General features: G+C 37.6%; 2 protein-coding genes across 15 annotated transcripts in view; one reads left to right on the top strand and one right to left on the bottom strand.

The window, feature by feature from the left end:
- mettl5 (methyltransferase 5, N6-adenosine) overlaps nucleotides 1–17336 on the top strand; it is a 410912-nt gene that overhangs the window by 51115 nt on the left and 342461 nt on the right. The window lies entirely within an intron of this gene.
- tns1b (tensin 1b) overlaps nucleotides 1–17336 on the bottom strand; it is a 228962-nt gene that overhangs the window by 99281 nt on the left and 112345 nt on the right. For 3 of the 14 annotated variants that reach the window (XM_079880482.1, XM_079880483.1, XM_079880486.1), the window contains exon 1: nucleotides 15246–15671. The exons of the other annotated variants lie outside the window; for them this stretch is intronic. In XM_079880482.1, the coding sequence (XP_079736608.1) occupies nucleotides 15246–15266 (21 nt within the window). In that variant the 5' untranslated portion in view covers nucleotides 15267–15671. Of the gene's footprint in view, nucleotides 1–15245; nucleotides 15672–17336 lie in introns of those variants that run through there. 14 annotated transcript variants of the gene reach the window in all.

The raw sequence follows: 17336 nt of genomic DNA, 5'->3' as shown, positions 1-17336 counted from the left end.
TTTATGCAAATGTGAATATTAAAGCACACCATTCATCCATCAATGTATCTTTCCAGCTTGATATCATGGTACGCAACACTTTAAAAAAAATCTTTAAAGTCTATTGATCTAAAGAATGGTTTGTAGAAAAACAGTGCCTCCAAATAAAATCATTTACAACATATTTTGTTTTTGAAGAGTTGTAATGGATAGTGAGGGAAAATCATCAACATCAACATTCTAATAAACCTGACATTGTATACTATAAATACTGTTGGCTCTCTATTGGCTTATGTTTCTCACTAGTAAGTCGCTTTGGATAAAAGTGTTTGCTAAATTAATACATGTAAAAGTAAGTGTAAATAGATATTGGAAAAAACTGACATTGCGATATTTAGTTTTCCTGTGATGTGTTGTGATATGACAACAATTTCACCAGATGATTTGAATAGCTCTATTTGATAAGAATCAATCTTTCTAGGATGATTGGGGTAGTTTCGCAGCGGACTGAATCTGTATAGAAAATAAACAAATTACAAGCATAGATAATAATAATAATAAACAGAGCAAAATTACTTGCAATTTAGACTTTCTAACTCAAAATTGCAGGTTTGTATCTCACAATTGGGGGGGGGGGGGGGGGGGCAGAATAGTTATAGTTATAAAGTTATAAAGCTCCATGGTTTCCAAACTTTTGACTGGTAATAAATATAACATAGAACACACACACACACACACACACACACACACACACACACACACACACAACTTCTTGGCTGGCATGTAAATAGATATTGGAAAAAACTGACATTGCGATATTTAGTTTTCCTGTGATGTGTTGTGATATGACAACAATTTCACCAGATGATTTGAATAGCTCTATTTGATAAGAATCAATCTTTCTAGGATGATTGGGGTAGTTTCGCAGCGGACTGAATCTGTATAGAAAATAAACAAATTACAAGCATAGATAATAATAATAATAAACAGAGCAAAATTACTTGCAATTTAGACTTTCTAACTCAAAATTGCAGGTTTGTATCTCACAATTGGGGGGGGGGGGGGGGGGGGGGGGCAGAATAGTTATAGTTATAAAGTTATAAAGCTCCATGGTTTCCAAACTTTTGACTGGTAATAAATATAACATAGAACACACACACACACACACACACACACACACACACACACACAACTTCTTGGCTGGCATGTCGGTGATGCAAAACCAGTGCACTTTTAGTGTGGAAAAGAAAGAGAAACAAAGCGAGCGAGGGAGGGAACGAGACAGAAAGGGGAGTGGATGTGTGTTGATAACACTGGAGTGTACAAATGAATATTACATAATGAGCGGTAATTGTGCTGTTGCATTCCTCGCATGCTTGCGTTAACAAGATTAAACCGAGACCTGCTGCATTCAGCCTGCATCACGTGTGCTGGAGAAAAAAAACCAAGTGCCAGCCATCGCCAACATTGTTGATCATTTTCTCTGAACCTGCAATATACAGAATGAAAGAATTCTAGCTTCATGCATTCTTTTTTTATCAACACTTTAATATAGGTAAGTTTAATGAAAAAAGCAACATTTTGAGCAAAAAGCTGAGAAAAAAAGCCTTTTATTTCAAAGACTTACAACGTGCATAAGCAATGCTTTTTCTCACTTGTTTCTGTCTGTGTTTTGATCCGGAGATTCTCTACTTTTTTTTCGCCCCCTACCGAATACAGAGCCGGACAGTAACTGAGTACATTTACTTGAGTACAGTACTTAAGTACAATTTTGAGGGATCTGTACTTTACTCGAGTATCACTTTTGGGGAGTACTCATGACTTTACTCAAGTACATTTGAGAGGCAAATATTGTACTCTTTACTCCACTACATTTCTATCCATAACTGTGAGTACCTGTTACTTCTTCTAAAAAAAAAAAGAAAAAAAAAAAGGAAAAAAGAAACATCTCGGAAACCCTCTCAAATGTGATTGGATTGTGCAGGCGCCACTGATTGGGACAGCCTATCAGCAATCACCTTCAGCTTTCCGCCAAAGTCAACTCCATGGTCAGATTTAGATAAGAGAAGAAACCATGGACGAAACAATGGATGAAGACGCAGCAGGTCCATCCTGGGAGCGATATTATTTTTTTATGAGGGGAAGACTCATGAATATTCATTAGGGAAGTCATCCCTGATTGGTCTTAACCCCAGTGACGGGTAGGTTTAGGGGCGGGGTTATGGAGGTCATAAGACCCCCAGTGACGGGTAGGTTTAGGGGTGGGGTTAGGGGTAGGTCATCAGACCAATCAGGGATGACTTCCCTAATGAATATTCATGAGTCTTCCCCTACCATCCTGGGAAAAAAAATATCGCATCCCGGGAATGTGCCAAGCCGTGGCCCCACCTCGCCAGACTATTTCAATTTTCTGAACAAGTTAATGATAGTTTTCGCTTCAAGTGTTTCCTGTGTGTACCAATGTAAGCACTGTGGCAGTATTAATGCAATATTTAGAAAATGTACTCTTGTACTCTTGATACTCAAGTACTTTTAAAAACAAGTACTTTAGTACTTTTACTTAAGTAGACATCTGACTGTAGTACTTTTACTTGTACTTGAGTAAAATTTAGCAAGGGGTATCTGTACTTTTACTCAAGTAATGTAGCTGTGTACTCTGTCCGCCTCTGACCGAATAACAGTAAAAACACGAAAAGCCGAGAAGCGTTGTCTCGTAAATGACGGAAAATTCCATCAATGGTGGGGAAAGAGTTAAAGGGATAGTTTAAAATGAAAATGATAGTTCTATCAAGGACACTATATTCCTAGTCTGCTATGCCATTATGAACAGAGCAAAATTCAATTTGTTCATGATGCTAATTTCATTTTTGGCTGAACTGTTCCTCCAAAATAAGTTGAAGGAAATTAAATTGTAGTTGTGGTGTATGGAAACCACACTCAACCATGCTGAACTCAAAAACACAAGCTCCTTCATGTGTATCCAAGATGATGGAATATTTGCATTTGGCACCAAAGAAACACAGAAAGAAAGAGATAGTTGCTTGAATAAGGAGGCTTGATGTGGTATAATGCATTTCAACACCAAATTTTCAAGACCAAATGGATTTCTATAACTTTGGTGATGATTACTGTATAATGACTTTTTTATAAATAATCATCATCACCACCACATCATTTAAGGATAATTTCTAAAGTATTTTTTTAAACCTGAGCATAACTACATCGGCGAAAATATAAGCAGAGGCTGGCCTGGATGTTGAAAGTCATTTCAGAGGTTCAGGTCAAGTTTTGACAATTATTTTGATTTGTTTTTAAAGCATGCACTGAGGAATTATGCACGATAAGACCAGGAATGTTTATAAAAAAAGAGTAAAAAGAGTTAACCATGCTAACTTTAAGTTTGCATATATACACTATTTAGTTACATTTTCAGAAGAGCAACAGCACAACCAAGAGTAGCTAATATTAAGCCATAACGTATTGTCTGTTTACAATTCACCGGCTTTGCCATGCCATGGAAGAGTGGAAAAATTGCGGAGTCATTTCCTCAACAAAAAAAGAAAAACAAAAGGCAAGGACTACTGAGCCAAAGCAAAAGGTTAATATCTAATCACGAGAGACTTATAACTAAGGGCAATTTCTGAAACTCAATCCTGCTCTAAAACAGTAAGAAGCCGTTTACAACACTGTCAGGAAAACTGCTCCACATAATTCCTAACCTACACCACACATAAAACATGATCTCAATATGACCTACACAGCATGAATTGGGATTGTTGACCTTCCAGAGAATGAGCTGTTTGTTTGCTATCAGTGAAACACGGCAGGTTGAAACAGGCAAGAGCCATCTGCATTTAACACACAAGATATGATGAGTTATTGGCCAGAGAAACTCTCCTTTACAAGCAGGTGAGGAGGAGTCCCGAGTCATTCCACCTTAGGAGACGACGGCTGTCCAGATGAGTTATCCTCACCTCTCGTGCCTCGACCAAAACACTGAGATTGATGTATTTCTCTCTTACACGCACAGATACTGATCCAAATAAACTGATCCAAAAACTACAATTAGGGTGTTACTTAGGGACTCATCAAGCAAGCAAGCAATGTTTTTACACAATTTTGCCAAGGTTTATTTCCGTAAATCCACTTTAAGTTCAAACAAATGCAGACAACATGAAACGGCTTTCACAACTCACTTTACTTCTATAATTGGACACATTAAAAAAAGTAGAACACAACTTAATTATATCAACAGGGACTGACTAGATGAAGAAAAGTCTCAGAACAGAGCCAATCAGATGGCATGGATTGAAAAATAAGGAATTTCCAACATCAAGTGAATAAGAAAGAAATTTTAGAGGCAGAGCAAGTTGACATTTTGATGAAAGAATATGAAGATAAATATGTTTTTCTTTGGAATAATGTGCACTGATGAATCATGCAGATTTAGACTAAAATGTAGAGAAAATAGGAGTATATATAGTATAATGAGGACTTTAAGGCACATTTAACCCTTAAAGGCCTCATATTATGCGATAGTAGTTAATAAATATTGAAAATATGCTGTAACTTTCAAAATTTCAAAACTATCTCTCCAGTCCAAACTGACTTTTCATTGAATATGACTCATTATTTGAAAAATTAACTTGATAAATAAAATAAGAGCAAACCCTTTGAGTCTTAAAAACAGCAAAACAAAAGAAGCCCTAAAGTTCAGAGAGGCTACAAAATAGTCATGAAAAACTAAATCATGGTTGTTTTTTGGCAATTGCCTGGGTTTTATCCCTGGGTTCAGTGCTGCGTGATGTTGCATATCAGCAGAACGGTGGGGCCGGGTGCTGGGTTTCCTGCCTTTATTTCGCTGCCCGGCCCATAAATCAAATGCAAAAGCAAACAAGCCCACAGCAGCTCTGTGCCAGCAACCCCTGAAACGGGCCTGCTTCCTATAAACATTCCACAGGGAGACCGAGCCCTGATAAGACCTCCACATACTCCTGAAGATCATGAACCCCGCCTCCATTTCCCATCAGTACGACCATCAAAATATTTCACATCGTGTTCGACGGCTCTGAGAGGAACAAACTCACTGGTTCTCCACCGCTGGAATTTCCTCATGAACATACACAATCTCTAAACCCGACCGGAACGACTGATAAGAATGGATCTGCTCCAGCCCACAATTCAATGTTCACCACATGTATAGAATTTAATAACTTTCTTTGGTGGAAATTACATTGTTAACATTCTTGGAATAAAATGGCAGTGTTTAATATTTCATAAAAATACACTCAATTGAATACTTTCAAATTTATTTTACTATATTATGTGGGTGATTTTTCTTTACCCATTAAATGCTCTTCACTGATACGGCTGATACAACTAATTTCAATAAAGATTGTTTAATTGTTTGTTGCGATTTTAAAGTTTAAGGTGGTCGGGGTCTGTGTAATGTGTCTTTCATATACAGACCCTTTCCAAAAAATTTGAATATCATGGAAAAGTTTATTTATTTCCATAATTCCATTCATAACGTTTAACTTCCATAGATTATAGATTCAGGGCCCACAACTTAAACGATTTCAAGTATTTAGTTGTTTATTTGTACATAATTTGGGCTTCTAGCTCATAAAACCCACAAAAACAGGATTTCAAAAAAATTAGAATATTACATGAAATCACACAGTACTTACACAGTGATACCATGATCATTGAACCAGGTTTTGGTTCTTTTGGCAGTGTGGGCAGGTGCAAATCCTGCTGGAAAATGAAGTCAGCATCTCCATAAAGCTTGTCTGCTGAGGAAGCATGAAGTGCTCTGGAAATGTCCTGGTAGACGGCTGCGTTGACTCTGGATTTAATAAAGCACAGTGGACCAAAGTCCTCTTTTCTGATGAGAGCAAATTTTGCATCTCATTTGGAAACCAAGGTCCCAGAGTCTGGAGGAAGAATGGAGAGGCACACAATCCAAGATGCTGGAAGTCCAGTGTGAAGTTTCCACAGTCTGTGTTGGTTTGGGGAGCCATGTCATGGGCTGGTGTTGGTCCACTGTGCTGTCCACTCAACGCAGCCGTCTACCAGGACATTTCCAGAGCACTTCATGCTTCCTTCAGCAGACAAGATTTATGGAGATGCTGACTTCATTTTCCAGCAGGATTTGCACCTGCCCACACTGCCAAAAGAACCAAAACCTGGTTCAATGACCATGGTATCACTGTGTAATTACTGTGGGATTTCATGTAATATTCTAATTTTTTGAAATCCTGTTTTCGTGGGTTTTATGAGCTGGAAGCCCAAATTATGTACAAATAAACAACTAAATACTTGAAATCGTTTAAGTTGTGGGCCCTGAATCTATAATCTATGGAAGTTTAACGTTTTGAATGGAATTATGGAAATAAATAAACTTTTCCATGATATTCTAATCTTTTGGAAAGGGTCTGTATATGTGTGTATATATATATATAGTGTAGTTTTACTTCAGTTTTTCTATATGAAGGCTAGTGTGAAGTAGTGTGAAGTAGTGAAGGCTTCGCATTGAGCAGAAAAACACTCCTTACATGTAATAAATCAAATCACAGTGAAAAGTTGACTGACTGTTTTTGAACAGATAAAAAATAGACTTGTGAAGAGGTTTTGTTCACTGCAGCTGTTAAAATGCATGATACAGTCAGCAGCTGCCCTGTTCCCTTCAGTAAATATTGGTGCAAACACCACTAAAAAAGTCCTTTGCACAAATAGTAAAAATAAAAAAATAAGGCTGTCATTTTTAACATGTTATTCAAATAATATTGTTTTCAAAATCAGCTTGAAATACAACTGCATTCAGGACATGTTACGGTAAAACTTTATTTCAATGGTCCAATTTAGACATTCTATAGTAACTACATGCCAACTTACTATACCAACCCGAACTCTAACAACTGTAATCCTAACCTAACAGTCTACTAATACTCTAATAAAAGTTAGTTGACATGTAGTTGCGAAGTTACTTATAGTTAGTGGAATGTCTAAAGCAGACCTTCGAAAAAACAATCTGTTAAAACAGAACAGAGCACAACTGAATGGAACAGAACATCTCTAAAACTTAAAAACATGATGCATTCAATGCTTTACAGACAAAAACATCCATCTGACGCATATGCTCAAATACAAGCAAATGAAATAACCATTAGCCAACAATTTTAGCAAAATATATCAATCCGTCATAGTTGATTCAACTCTGGTCATTATATGATATTCTTATGTGCTCAGAGAGAGTGTGTGTGTGTTTAAAGTCAGTTGGTCCACGGTGACATCACAATCTTGGCAGGATATGAGGAAGAGAAACACATCAGACTGAAGGACTGGCATGTTATAGTAATTATTGGGGACAATACTCCATGCAAGCCACAAAGCTGAACCTCAAAGCTGAAAAAAGCCTCAAACGGGAGCGTGAGCGGCCATGTTTCCTGCCATCCCGTGTCTCCAACAGCGATGGTTGGTTTTTTAAAACCCTGTTTTTGTGAGGAAAAAGAGCCACATGATTGCACTGAAATTTTAAAATGCAGCAATCATTAAGTCACCATCCAGACATATTTCTGGCTGAACTTGCCACACTGGTACTTGCGCGCACCACAGACCCTCATCCGTACGGGGTTTGGTCAGATTGATTTGCCTCGATCACAAAATCCAGTGGTCAACTGCTGCCGACTTCTGTGAATTTCCAATCAGACAAACACCACAATCTAGAATCAGTTGAATGCTCACTGCAGAATGAACAAGGCGACATTTGGCTCACACGGAACCTGCAGACTTTTATCATGTTTTTTGGACTGATTGTTTGCAGAAAATCTATGGAAATCAGAGAGCCAGAGTACTACACTCTTATCATCAGCTGAAAGTATTAACTAATTAACCAAAATATTTAATAAACAAACATGAATGGGGTCAGAGATGTATAAATCTGCAGAGCTCTGTGGAGCAAATTCCATGTGACTCCTTATTAGTGGCTTCCAATGTCCCTTCCAAAAACCCTATTGGTTTTTATCAAGGACAAAAATGTCCCGTTAATGCACACAATTATGGTTTGTCTGAACGATGCTGTTTAATATCACATGGTCTGGAACTTCAGTAAGTAAATAAATTATAGCCACTGAACATTATAGTTCCTCATAACTTCTTTTGAGTTTTTAATCACTGCAACCTCTTTTAGTCAGAATAGAAGCCCCAGTGTGTGAAAGTGGCCCAAAGGCAGGATGTTTTAACTAATTCTGCCCCAAATGACTTCCTGTGGGCCTCTTAGCAGGTCTACGGTGTGCCAACTCTGCTAAAGCTGCTTTGAAAAGTGATCTCCATCCATCTGAGAGCCCCTCAACCACTGTCCTTTCTCTCTGAATGCCTGCTTAATGCATCACACAACCACACCAACTCAATCCAAATGGCCAATTCATTAGAGCAGCAGAATACAAGCCAAAGATGCCATTACTGTACACCCTTTATGGCCGACATCAGTAATGTAACAGCAGGTGCCAAATCATTTGGCATCAGAAACTGCTTACAGTTTACTACATTTCACTAATGTATTACTTTTACTTTTGTTGAAGTGATGAAACTACACATTTTTGTGCAGTTTTGACAGACTGATATATTTGAGGCTGTGGACGATTGTCCTGACAACTCCGTACACAATATATACGTATATGTGTGTGTGTGTGTGTGTGTGTGTGTGTGTGTGTGTGTGTGTGTGTGTGTGTGTGTCTCCCTAACTATATTTTGGGGACAAATTTGTACCCAGAAGTGACCAAAATCTCCAAAAACCTCCCTTTAGGATGTCCTAATTTGTAAATCATCATTAAAAGTTTTTTAAAATTGTAAAAATGCAGAAAGTTTTGTATGATGGGTAGGTTTAGGGATAGGGTTAGTGTAAGGGGATAGAATATAGAATTTGTACAGTATAGAAACCATTACGTCTATGGAAAGTCCCCATTTAAATAGCTAAGTAAACGTGTGTGTGTGTGTGTGTGTGTGTGTGTGTGTGTGTGTGTGTGTGTGTGTGTGTGTGTGTGTGTGTGTGTGTGTGTGTGTGTGTGTGTGTGTGTGTCTGTCTGTCTTGGTAGATAACTTACAAATTGTTGTCAGTTACTGATTCCAAATTACATGATGAATTTTTAATCAGGAAATGACTTTCAAAGATCAATTGATTAATTGGCCTGACCAATATGGTGTACAAATATCTGACCAATGGCATTATAACGACTAATATGTTTTGTTGACATGGCGACCGTTACTAATACTTAAAACATTGCAAACACAAATAAAACCCAATTCATCTGAATTGTCACAGACAAATTGACTTATTTGTATTTAAAGTGAAGATTTCGGTCTTTCAGACACATCTTTCTCATCTGCAGCTGGTTGCAACGAACTCCTCAGGTTAGGAAAACCCTTACTGATTATTCATTTATGATGGGATTCCTTATCTTAAGTGGTTTGTTGCAACCGGCCGTGTACTTTCCGACTCGTGTGATCCCAATCTTCATGACGGGTGCTCCGTCAGCCCCAGCGTGCAGAACGTGCCACCCGCCAACCTGCAGTGATAAACAACCCAAGCAAGCGGCGGAGCTTTGTTTCCGCAGAGCCAACGCATTCATCCGTTTAAATCTGCAGGCTGAGAAGATGCTGCAGGGGTCTTAAATCAGTCCCAGAGCCTCGGCTTCTACGCAGGAATGCCGTGGCGCGTGTTTCTGCCTCCGTCAGCATCTCCTCCCAACCTTCGCAGCCTCCAACCATTTGGCGGAGACAGACTTCAACTTGCTAATGCCTGAAAACCTCTTAAAGATCGCTGCTAATTTGCTGTGACCTCGTGAAAAGCTGGGCCCCAATCTAAACAGCCCCATGTTGGTTACATTTTGGCTATCTTGTCAGATTTCATGTTCGCTGGCACTGTAATTGAACAACCCTGGAGAATGTGGACATCTTGAATGCATTTGCTCTGGTTCCGTTCGAAAACAGTGGCTCTTTTAACATGGCAGTCAACAAGGATTACGGGGAAGTCTATCTGTCTGAGGATCGTAAAGCGGAATGGAAAAGTAACTAGGTGTATGTGATGGTAGGATAACAGAGGCATGATCAGGCCCAGACTGATTTTGCCTAGATATTTTGGGGCAAAATCTGCAGAATTCTGCAAAATGAATGTCAATAAATTCTTAAATGACGCTGAAATATAATCAAATTAGCCAAAATATATAATAAACAGACAAAACAAACAAGGGCCTGAGAGAATGCAGTACTCTGTGATTGATTTTTTTACTTTTTTTTTTTTTTTTTTGTAAAAATTCTATTTATAAATGACAAATATTTATACATATACACTAGGGGTGTAACAGTAGACAGAAGTCACGGTTCGATATGAGTTCGGTATAACAAGAAAAATCAACAAATACCCAATGCTAGTTTTCCTTTCATTTATTTTGATACATGTTAGCAAACTTTTGAACAATAATGTGTGTTAATCCCAGCCATTTTTTACTATATCTACATCTGTGGTTGATCTAAAGTGCAGGATGGTCAATATAAATCAAATGTAATGATGTAGTGATTGAGCAAATACACTCAATTGTGCAGAAAGTTCTGCAAGTGCAGATTCCACACGAGTCCGGTCATAACTCAAACATCTGCAGAACCTCACACGGTGGGTTGTCGCAAAAAACTGTAAATAGTATGTTATGTGGAAATAAGTGTCAGTAAGATTTCTGAAAACTCTAAGAAAAAAACAATTCCCATCAATCCTGAAAAAAAGTTTTGTTTTGTCACGGTATGAATTTGTGGTAAAGATCTCCAGGTATGATGTTAAAACACGGCTCAAGAATGTAAACAAGCTTAACAGCACTCCAAAAACACTCTCAAATTTACGAGCGAGTTCTCCTGTCATTTACCTCCATCGCTGTAATTTCCATTTATGCATTTTGAATAATTCGCTGGTATATTTGAACATGGGATGCAGCTTTTCTAGGAGGAATGCTGAGGATCGTGTGTTGATCTCATTGTTCGACGGCTGGCCAAACTCTCTAACAGCAGAGATGCTGATTTATTTATCTGGTGGAATCCAAGGCGACACTAAATACATCTTCCATCCATGAGATCAAATGATCCTTGAACTTCAATAACAGTGCGTTTTTTAAACGCACATTTATCACATTGAATTCCACAGCGGACAGTGTTAGAGTGCTGTGGATCTGAACCCATCTGCCTCTCTATGTGTAAGCGGGAAATGTTGAAACTGCAGTTACAGAGGAGCTCGAGGAGCCTCTAAATCACAGCTGAAGCCAACAGGAGGAATGCTGGAGAAAACTGCTCCGAGCTCAACCAAGCGGCTAGTATCTCTTTCGACTATGATTACCTGGAGATAAAACGTAGACGAAGCAGAGAAAGATTTTTTTTTTTTTTTTTTGCAAGTCTGGTTAATATACAAATTACAAAACCATTATTACTATAAAAATCAGCCATAAGGGTGTGTTCACACTTGTAGTTCATTTCTCTTGAGTTTTTCATGATCTGGACCAAAAAGAAAATAATACATTTAGTGCTAGTTCGCTTAGAACGTAGAGACACACACAAAAAAAAGCTTTTATGACATATATCTTGCAAGAGGACTTACCGAACATTCAGAACAATGCTGTGTGCTGGGCTAAACGGTATTTTTGATCGGATTTTTACCAGCTGAGAACTCGTGGAGACATTTTAAAATGTGTAAAGGAGTCAAAACAGCTCCAGGAATTCCTCGGTTAAACACAAACGAAGATCTGCTGCAAGGAGATGGTGTTTCCGACACCTTTACTGAACTGGGTAATGTAGCTCCTGAGAAGAACCTGGTATGTTTGAGACATCACGTCATGTTTTTGGATTGTTTAGATGTCTTTACTATGTGTCTCAGTCCGCTTGTTTGGTGCGCACCAGGGTTCGGATGGCACACTAATTCAAATGAGCCGCATTTACAGAGCAATCGCACCAGAGTTCTTTTTAATCGAACCAAACCTTTCAAGTGTGAACACAGCCAAACTTACCAATAACTAGGCCCAGGCACCTATTAAACACGGCAAAAGTTCTGCTCCTTTTTTGTTTTGTTTTATTGCGTGACGAATTTATCTGTCCACAGCTAATGCAGAAACTCTAAGTGGTTTATTTATTAATTAATTAGTAATTAGAAATAGTGGATCACTTCCAAATACAAAGGTATGGGGTCTAAGATTTGAATTAAATTCTGTAACAAAACTCTAGTATAAAGCACCATTATTTGTAAGCATAGTCAACTTACTTAATTGAAAATCATATAGAAAGAATACATTTAGAGGGCATACAGTATATGTATAACTTTATGAATAAGGGGAGCTTCAGTTCTGAAGAGCTTTCTGTGGAGTTTTCCTGATGCAGATTCAGTGTGGGCCTGCCAATAAGTCTAATTTCTCACTGGAAGAAATAGTAACTTTCTCTTAAAAACAGCCTTGAACATCAAACGGGGTTTGCAGCGATCAGACAGCTTAGTCGGGGACTAACGAAATGGTCAATTAATTAGCCATGTTGAGTGACAGCAAATCTGCTTCTTTCACATCGGAGTCATCGCAGGTTTTTAAGCTCAATCAGCTGATAGTTTTACTAAAGAAATCTGCAGAGAGCTGCATGAAGATCAAATACTGGACAGTAGGTTTCTGATCATCAAGAGCACTTTAGAGCATTCTGGCTATCAAAAAGGAACATTCTGGGGACTGATAAAGGAGAAGAATATGCAAAAGCTCAAATGGATTCTGGAGGAATAAAACACATTTGTTATGAGGGATGCAGTCATGAGAAAATGAGACCATCTATTTCCCCCTCTCGCTATCTCTAAATAATGATAAATACACTCAATGTGTTCACAACAGCATTATTTCTCTTTTTCCCCTCAATTTGAGCCAAATTAGTTCAAATTGCATCTGCAAACGTGCCAAAAATACAAAGTGTGCATTCTTTCCCACGACTGAGGTACAATGAACGAAAGGGGAACAAACAGAAGTATAAATGTTGTGTGGGTGTGCACAGATGGCATAATAACGCTTTTTAGTACTAGATTATCATCAGAGTTTTGCCAACTGAGAATTTGTAATAACATGTACCTATTCAAACATTGAAAAGCCAAAGTTTATCTAACCGTTGATGTCATAAACAAATGAGTTGAGTTGGCGTATCATAAATAACCAACACTAAAGAGTCTGGTGTTTGACATTTGAGGTCACAACTGCCTGTCTTGACCTAAGGGTCATCAGGTTATGTCTGGTCAATGGAGAAAAATCTGTGTTTGAACAAGAATGAAACTCACCAAAACATGTACGGGTCACATTTCACCCTATATTCAAAACGAGAAAAAAATATTTATTTTGCATAAAGAAAATGACCATTTTAAGACCATCAAAAATTTCTGTACTGTTTTATTTGAATGATGATTATAAATATTTATAACTCACATTCTCATTACTGCAATGTGTACAGATGTTTTTTTTTCTTTCTTTCTTTTTTTATAATTTCCAAAGAAAATAATCTCACGATAAAAATGTACTATTAAAATACATAAATAAATAAATACAATTTAAAATAAAATAAAATAAAATAAAATAAAATAAAATAAAATAAAATAAAATAAAATAAAATAAAATAAAATAAAATAAAATAAAATAAAATAAAATAAAATAAAATTTTGGCTGCATGTTATTTCAGAAAATTTCTTATTTCTTTTAATCATTTTGGGGTGAAATATGACCAGGACCTGTTCTTGACAGGTCTGGTGAGATGCGCAATAGATCACAATAGAAAGCCACACGCCGCGCTGGTCTGTGCCACAGGGGGACGGCTATTGTTCAGCATTTAACAGCAGCTTTGTCATCCTGTCAGCCGCATTTGTTACAGCAAAAAGGGAAGCTCTGAGAACATGCCACTCAGAGACCCGGATCAAAGCTGAGTGTCCTCGCTGGGAGACCACAATGACTCCAACACCAGACCTGAGACTCACTCAAACAACACTGACAACAAACTGAGCTATTATATTGAAATCTGAAAGTTCAGAAAATCCAAGCCACGTTCAAAGCAAATTCTAAAATGCAGATACAGGCAAATATTCTACATTAATGCAGCAAGTTTGAAGTTTGACAAGTTTCATTTGACAACCGTAAACAGCCTACAATTAGGCTAAATTAACTGGTCACATTTATGTATATGGTGCTTTTTACAATACAGATTGTTTCAAAGCCGCTTCACAGTAATAAACAGGAAAAGAACAGTGTTCATGTTGTAAAATTCATCAATTAGGAAAACAAATTCAGGAATACAAGAAGATAATAGCGTCGTTATTCAGCTCAATTAGTGTTGTTTCGATTCAGTTCAATAACTTAGCCAATGTTGAAAAGATAATCAGCCTTGAAACAGGTTCAATTCAGCTATAAGCAGCTCTATACAACAGAGTCATTATTCAACTCAAGTCTGTTCAATGTCGATTCAATGCCGCAACGTTAGTGTCATTATTAACCCATTTCGATTCAAATTTTAAAGGCTTACAAGTCTTTTGAAGGCTACTCACTAGACCTTGTATATAAGTTCAGATTTAATATATTGCACTGTGCTCAGTCTGATGCCACTAAAACAAGACAACATTACATCATTTGAAGGATAAATGACATTTAAAAGCTACAGTGAAGGGGAAGGTTTTCAGTGAATAACTTAAATTTAATTCTGCTCCACACACAAAGCTATTGATGGCTTCAGAAGACTTGACATATAGTCATATACACTACTTTATTGCTAATTCAACTGCGTCTGATGCTATAAACTGATCTCCAAAACATCATGAAAGAATATCATACAGGTTTGTAACAACATGAGGGTGAATACATAACAGAACTTGAATTTTCAGGTGAACTATTCCTGTTAAAATCACAGTGAAGCATTGAGTCACATTCAAAGCCAGTGTTTAATGTGGCTAAATTTCTCAACATCACCACAGCAGTCCCACGCTTTTCAGTTTGACTTGGGAAATAATAAACAAGAGCAGCTTCACAGTTCTCATCTCACTTCTACAGAACAGAACACACAAGTTTTGCAGTCTGAGCTTTTCCTTAAACACGCCTGAGAACACGCTCTGTTTTCACCAAGAACAAGCAAACAAACTGCTATACACGCGCAGCTGCGAGAGCAAATGAGGTTAAAATTCCCAAGATATCTGGCAACGTTCTCAGCGCCAGCGAGCCGTGTCACCATCTCCTTACCTGATACACAGCGGTGGCCATCCTCAGCGTGTGTGTGTGTGTGTGTGTATGTGTGTGTGTCTGTCAGCCCCAGCGCCGCATTCTCCTCTGAGCAGAGAGTCTTACGGGATCGTCCGGTCCGACTCACAGGCAGAACAGCGCACCTCTCTCAAACACACAGTTTAATCCAGCCAGCGGAAGAGTGTGTGTAGATGTGTGCGCAGACACGTCTGCTTTCTTGGCTTCCTTGAGAAAGGCTGAAATGTTGACTCACATTCCCTGTTTGCTCTAGCCAAAAAAAGAGGATCATAAAAGATATTCACACTATATATGGCTATGGACTACCAGAGCAGGTCAGATCCAGACGCAGCACCTTCAAACCCAACGAGCGCACGGCACGGGAATCTGCCAAGTCTAGCTGCAGGCTACTGACATTCTCCTTTCCCTCGCACTTTTTTTGCCCTCCCTTTTTTGCTCTCTCTCTCTCTCTCTCTCTCTCTCTCTCTCTCTCTCTCTCTCTCTCTCTCTCTCTCTCTCTCTCTCTCTCTCTCTCTCTCTCTCTCTCTCTCTCTCTCTCTCTCTCTCTCTCTCTCTCTCTCTCTCTCTCTCTCTCTCTCTCTCTCTCTCTCTCTCTTGCTCTATGTGAGCATTTATGGAACAGACGGGGAAAAAAAAACTTAGAAAAATATACATTAGGTCCAAAATTAACATTTGTCAAGCGCCAAATGAAAGAAAAAAATGGCTTTGGTGAGTAAATAAAACAAAGTTACACATCAGCTGGCCAATAACTTCATCAGGAATGGCAACGTTGGAATGTTTATATATGGTGATTTATTTATGTATTTTTTGAGTGTGTGTGTGTGTGTGTGTGTGTGTGCGTGTGTGTGTGTGTGTGTGTGTGTGTGAGTGTATGTACGTGTGTGCAGCATTTTATATTGTATTATAATACAAAAAGAACATCAATTATGTAAACAAGGAAAAAAAATATTGAAATAACTACTTTCATAGTAGTTCCTTTTTTCCTTGTTTACATAATTGATGTACTTTTTGTATTGCTTTGGGGTATAACAAAGTAGATGTATGAATATTTGGAACGCGGGTCGATTAATTGTAAGCTTTGATTTGTGGATGGGGGTGGGATTAAATACGTTTTTTTTTTTTCTTCTTCCCACTCCTTTTCGAATATGCAATGGACAATGACAATGGTTAAAAAGTCTTTGGCTGTAACTATTGTTAATTATTATTATTTTGTATTATTTTTTTTATTATGTTATTCTAATTATTTTGATTTGTCTACTTGATTTGATTTTCTTGTCGGATGTTTTTTTTTTTTTTTTTGCATAAATTCGAAAAAAAAAAAAAAAAAAAAAATTATTTAAATGTAATAATAAATGTAATACTAAATTTGTGATAGAACTATATTGGTCAGGCCAATTAATCAGCTAATATTTTGCCATTTTGAGACAACCAGATTATCATGGGTAAGTTTTATCATGTGTAAGTATTGTCAAAATAAATGGTAAATTTCAAATCTATGTATAGACTAAGACTTTTGCACAGTACTGTATATATGCTGTTTATTTAGTCAGTTATTCGTGATCACAATGGAATAAGAATAATAAATAAGATGAATGTTAAATATTTCACGGCTGATAAATACCCTAAAATACAATTATAAAATTAAAAATAAAATTGGTTATTTTAAGGACCATTAAGATATTTGGCATTGTGACATTAGTTTCATAGCAATTACCCAGACTGAAATTACTGCAATGCAAATAAATAAATAAAAGGGTTCACAGAATTACTTTAAAGTTTACAGTAATGACAATCACATTTGAGAAAATGAGAATGACCAAAAAACAGCTGAAATTCCCAGCAGGTTTTGTGGGTTGGACTTGGTTTTGACAGACAAAAAGCCTCTTCATCAGCCCTCTCCTTCTCTAGCTGTTATCAAGTTCTCAGTTTACAGGTTTAACATGAGTTGACAAGCTCAAAGGCAAACTGAGTTACGTAGAGGAGCGCCTCAGAAACGGCACTCAGCGTGAGTAACTGTGTAACTGCGAAGAGCTGTGAAAAACAAACCATTTTAATCCACGTTAAAACAGCCAG

This window comes from Squalius cephalus (assembly GCF_949319135.1).
Source record: "Squalius cephalus genome assembly, chromosome: 9".
Lineage (NCBI taxonomy): Eukaryota > Metazoa > Chordata > Actinopteri > Cypriniformes > Leuciscidae > Squalius > Squalius cephalus.
The sequence above is the reverse complement of the archived record's forward strand: the minus strand, read 5'-3'. Positions and strand labels throughout refer to the sequence as shown.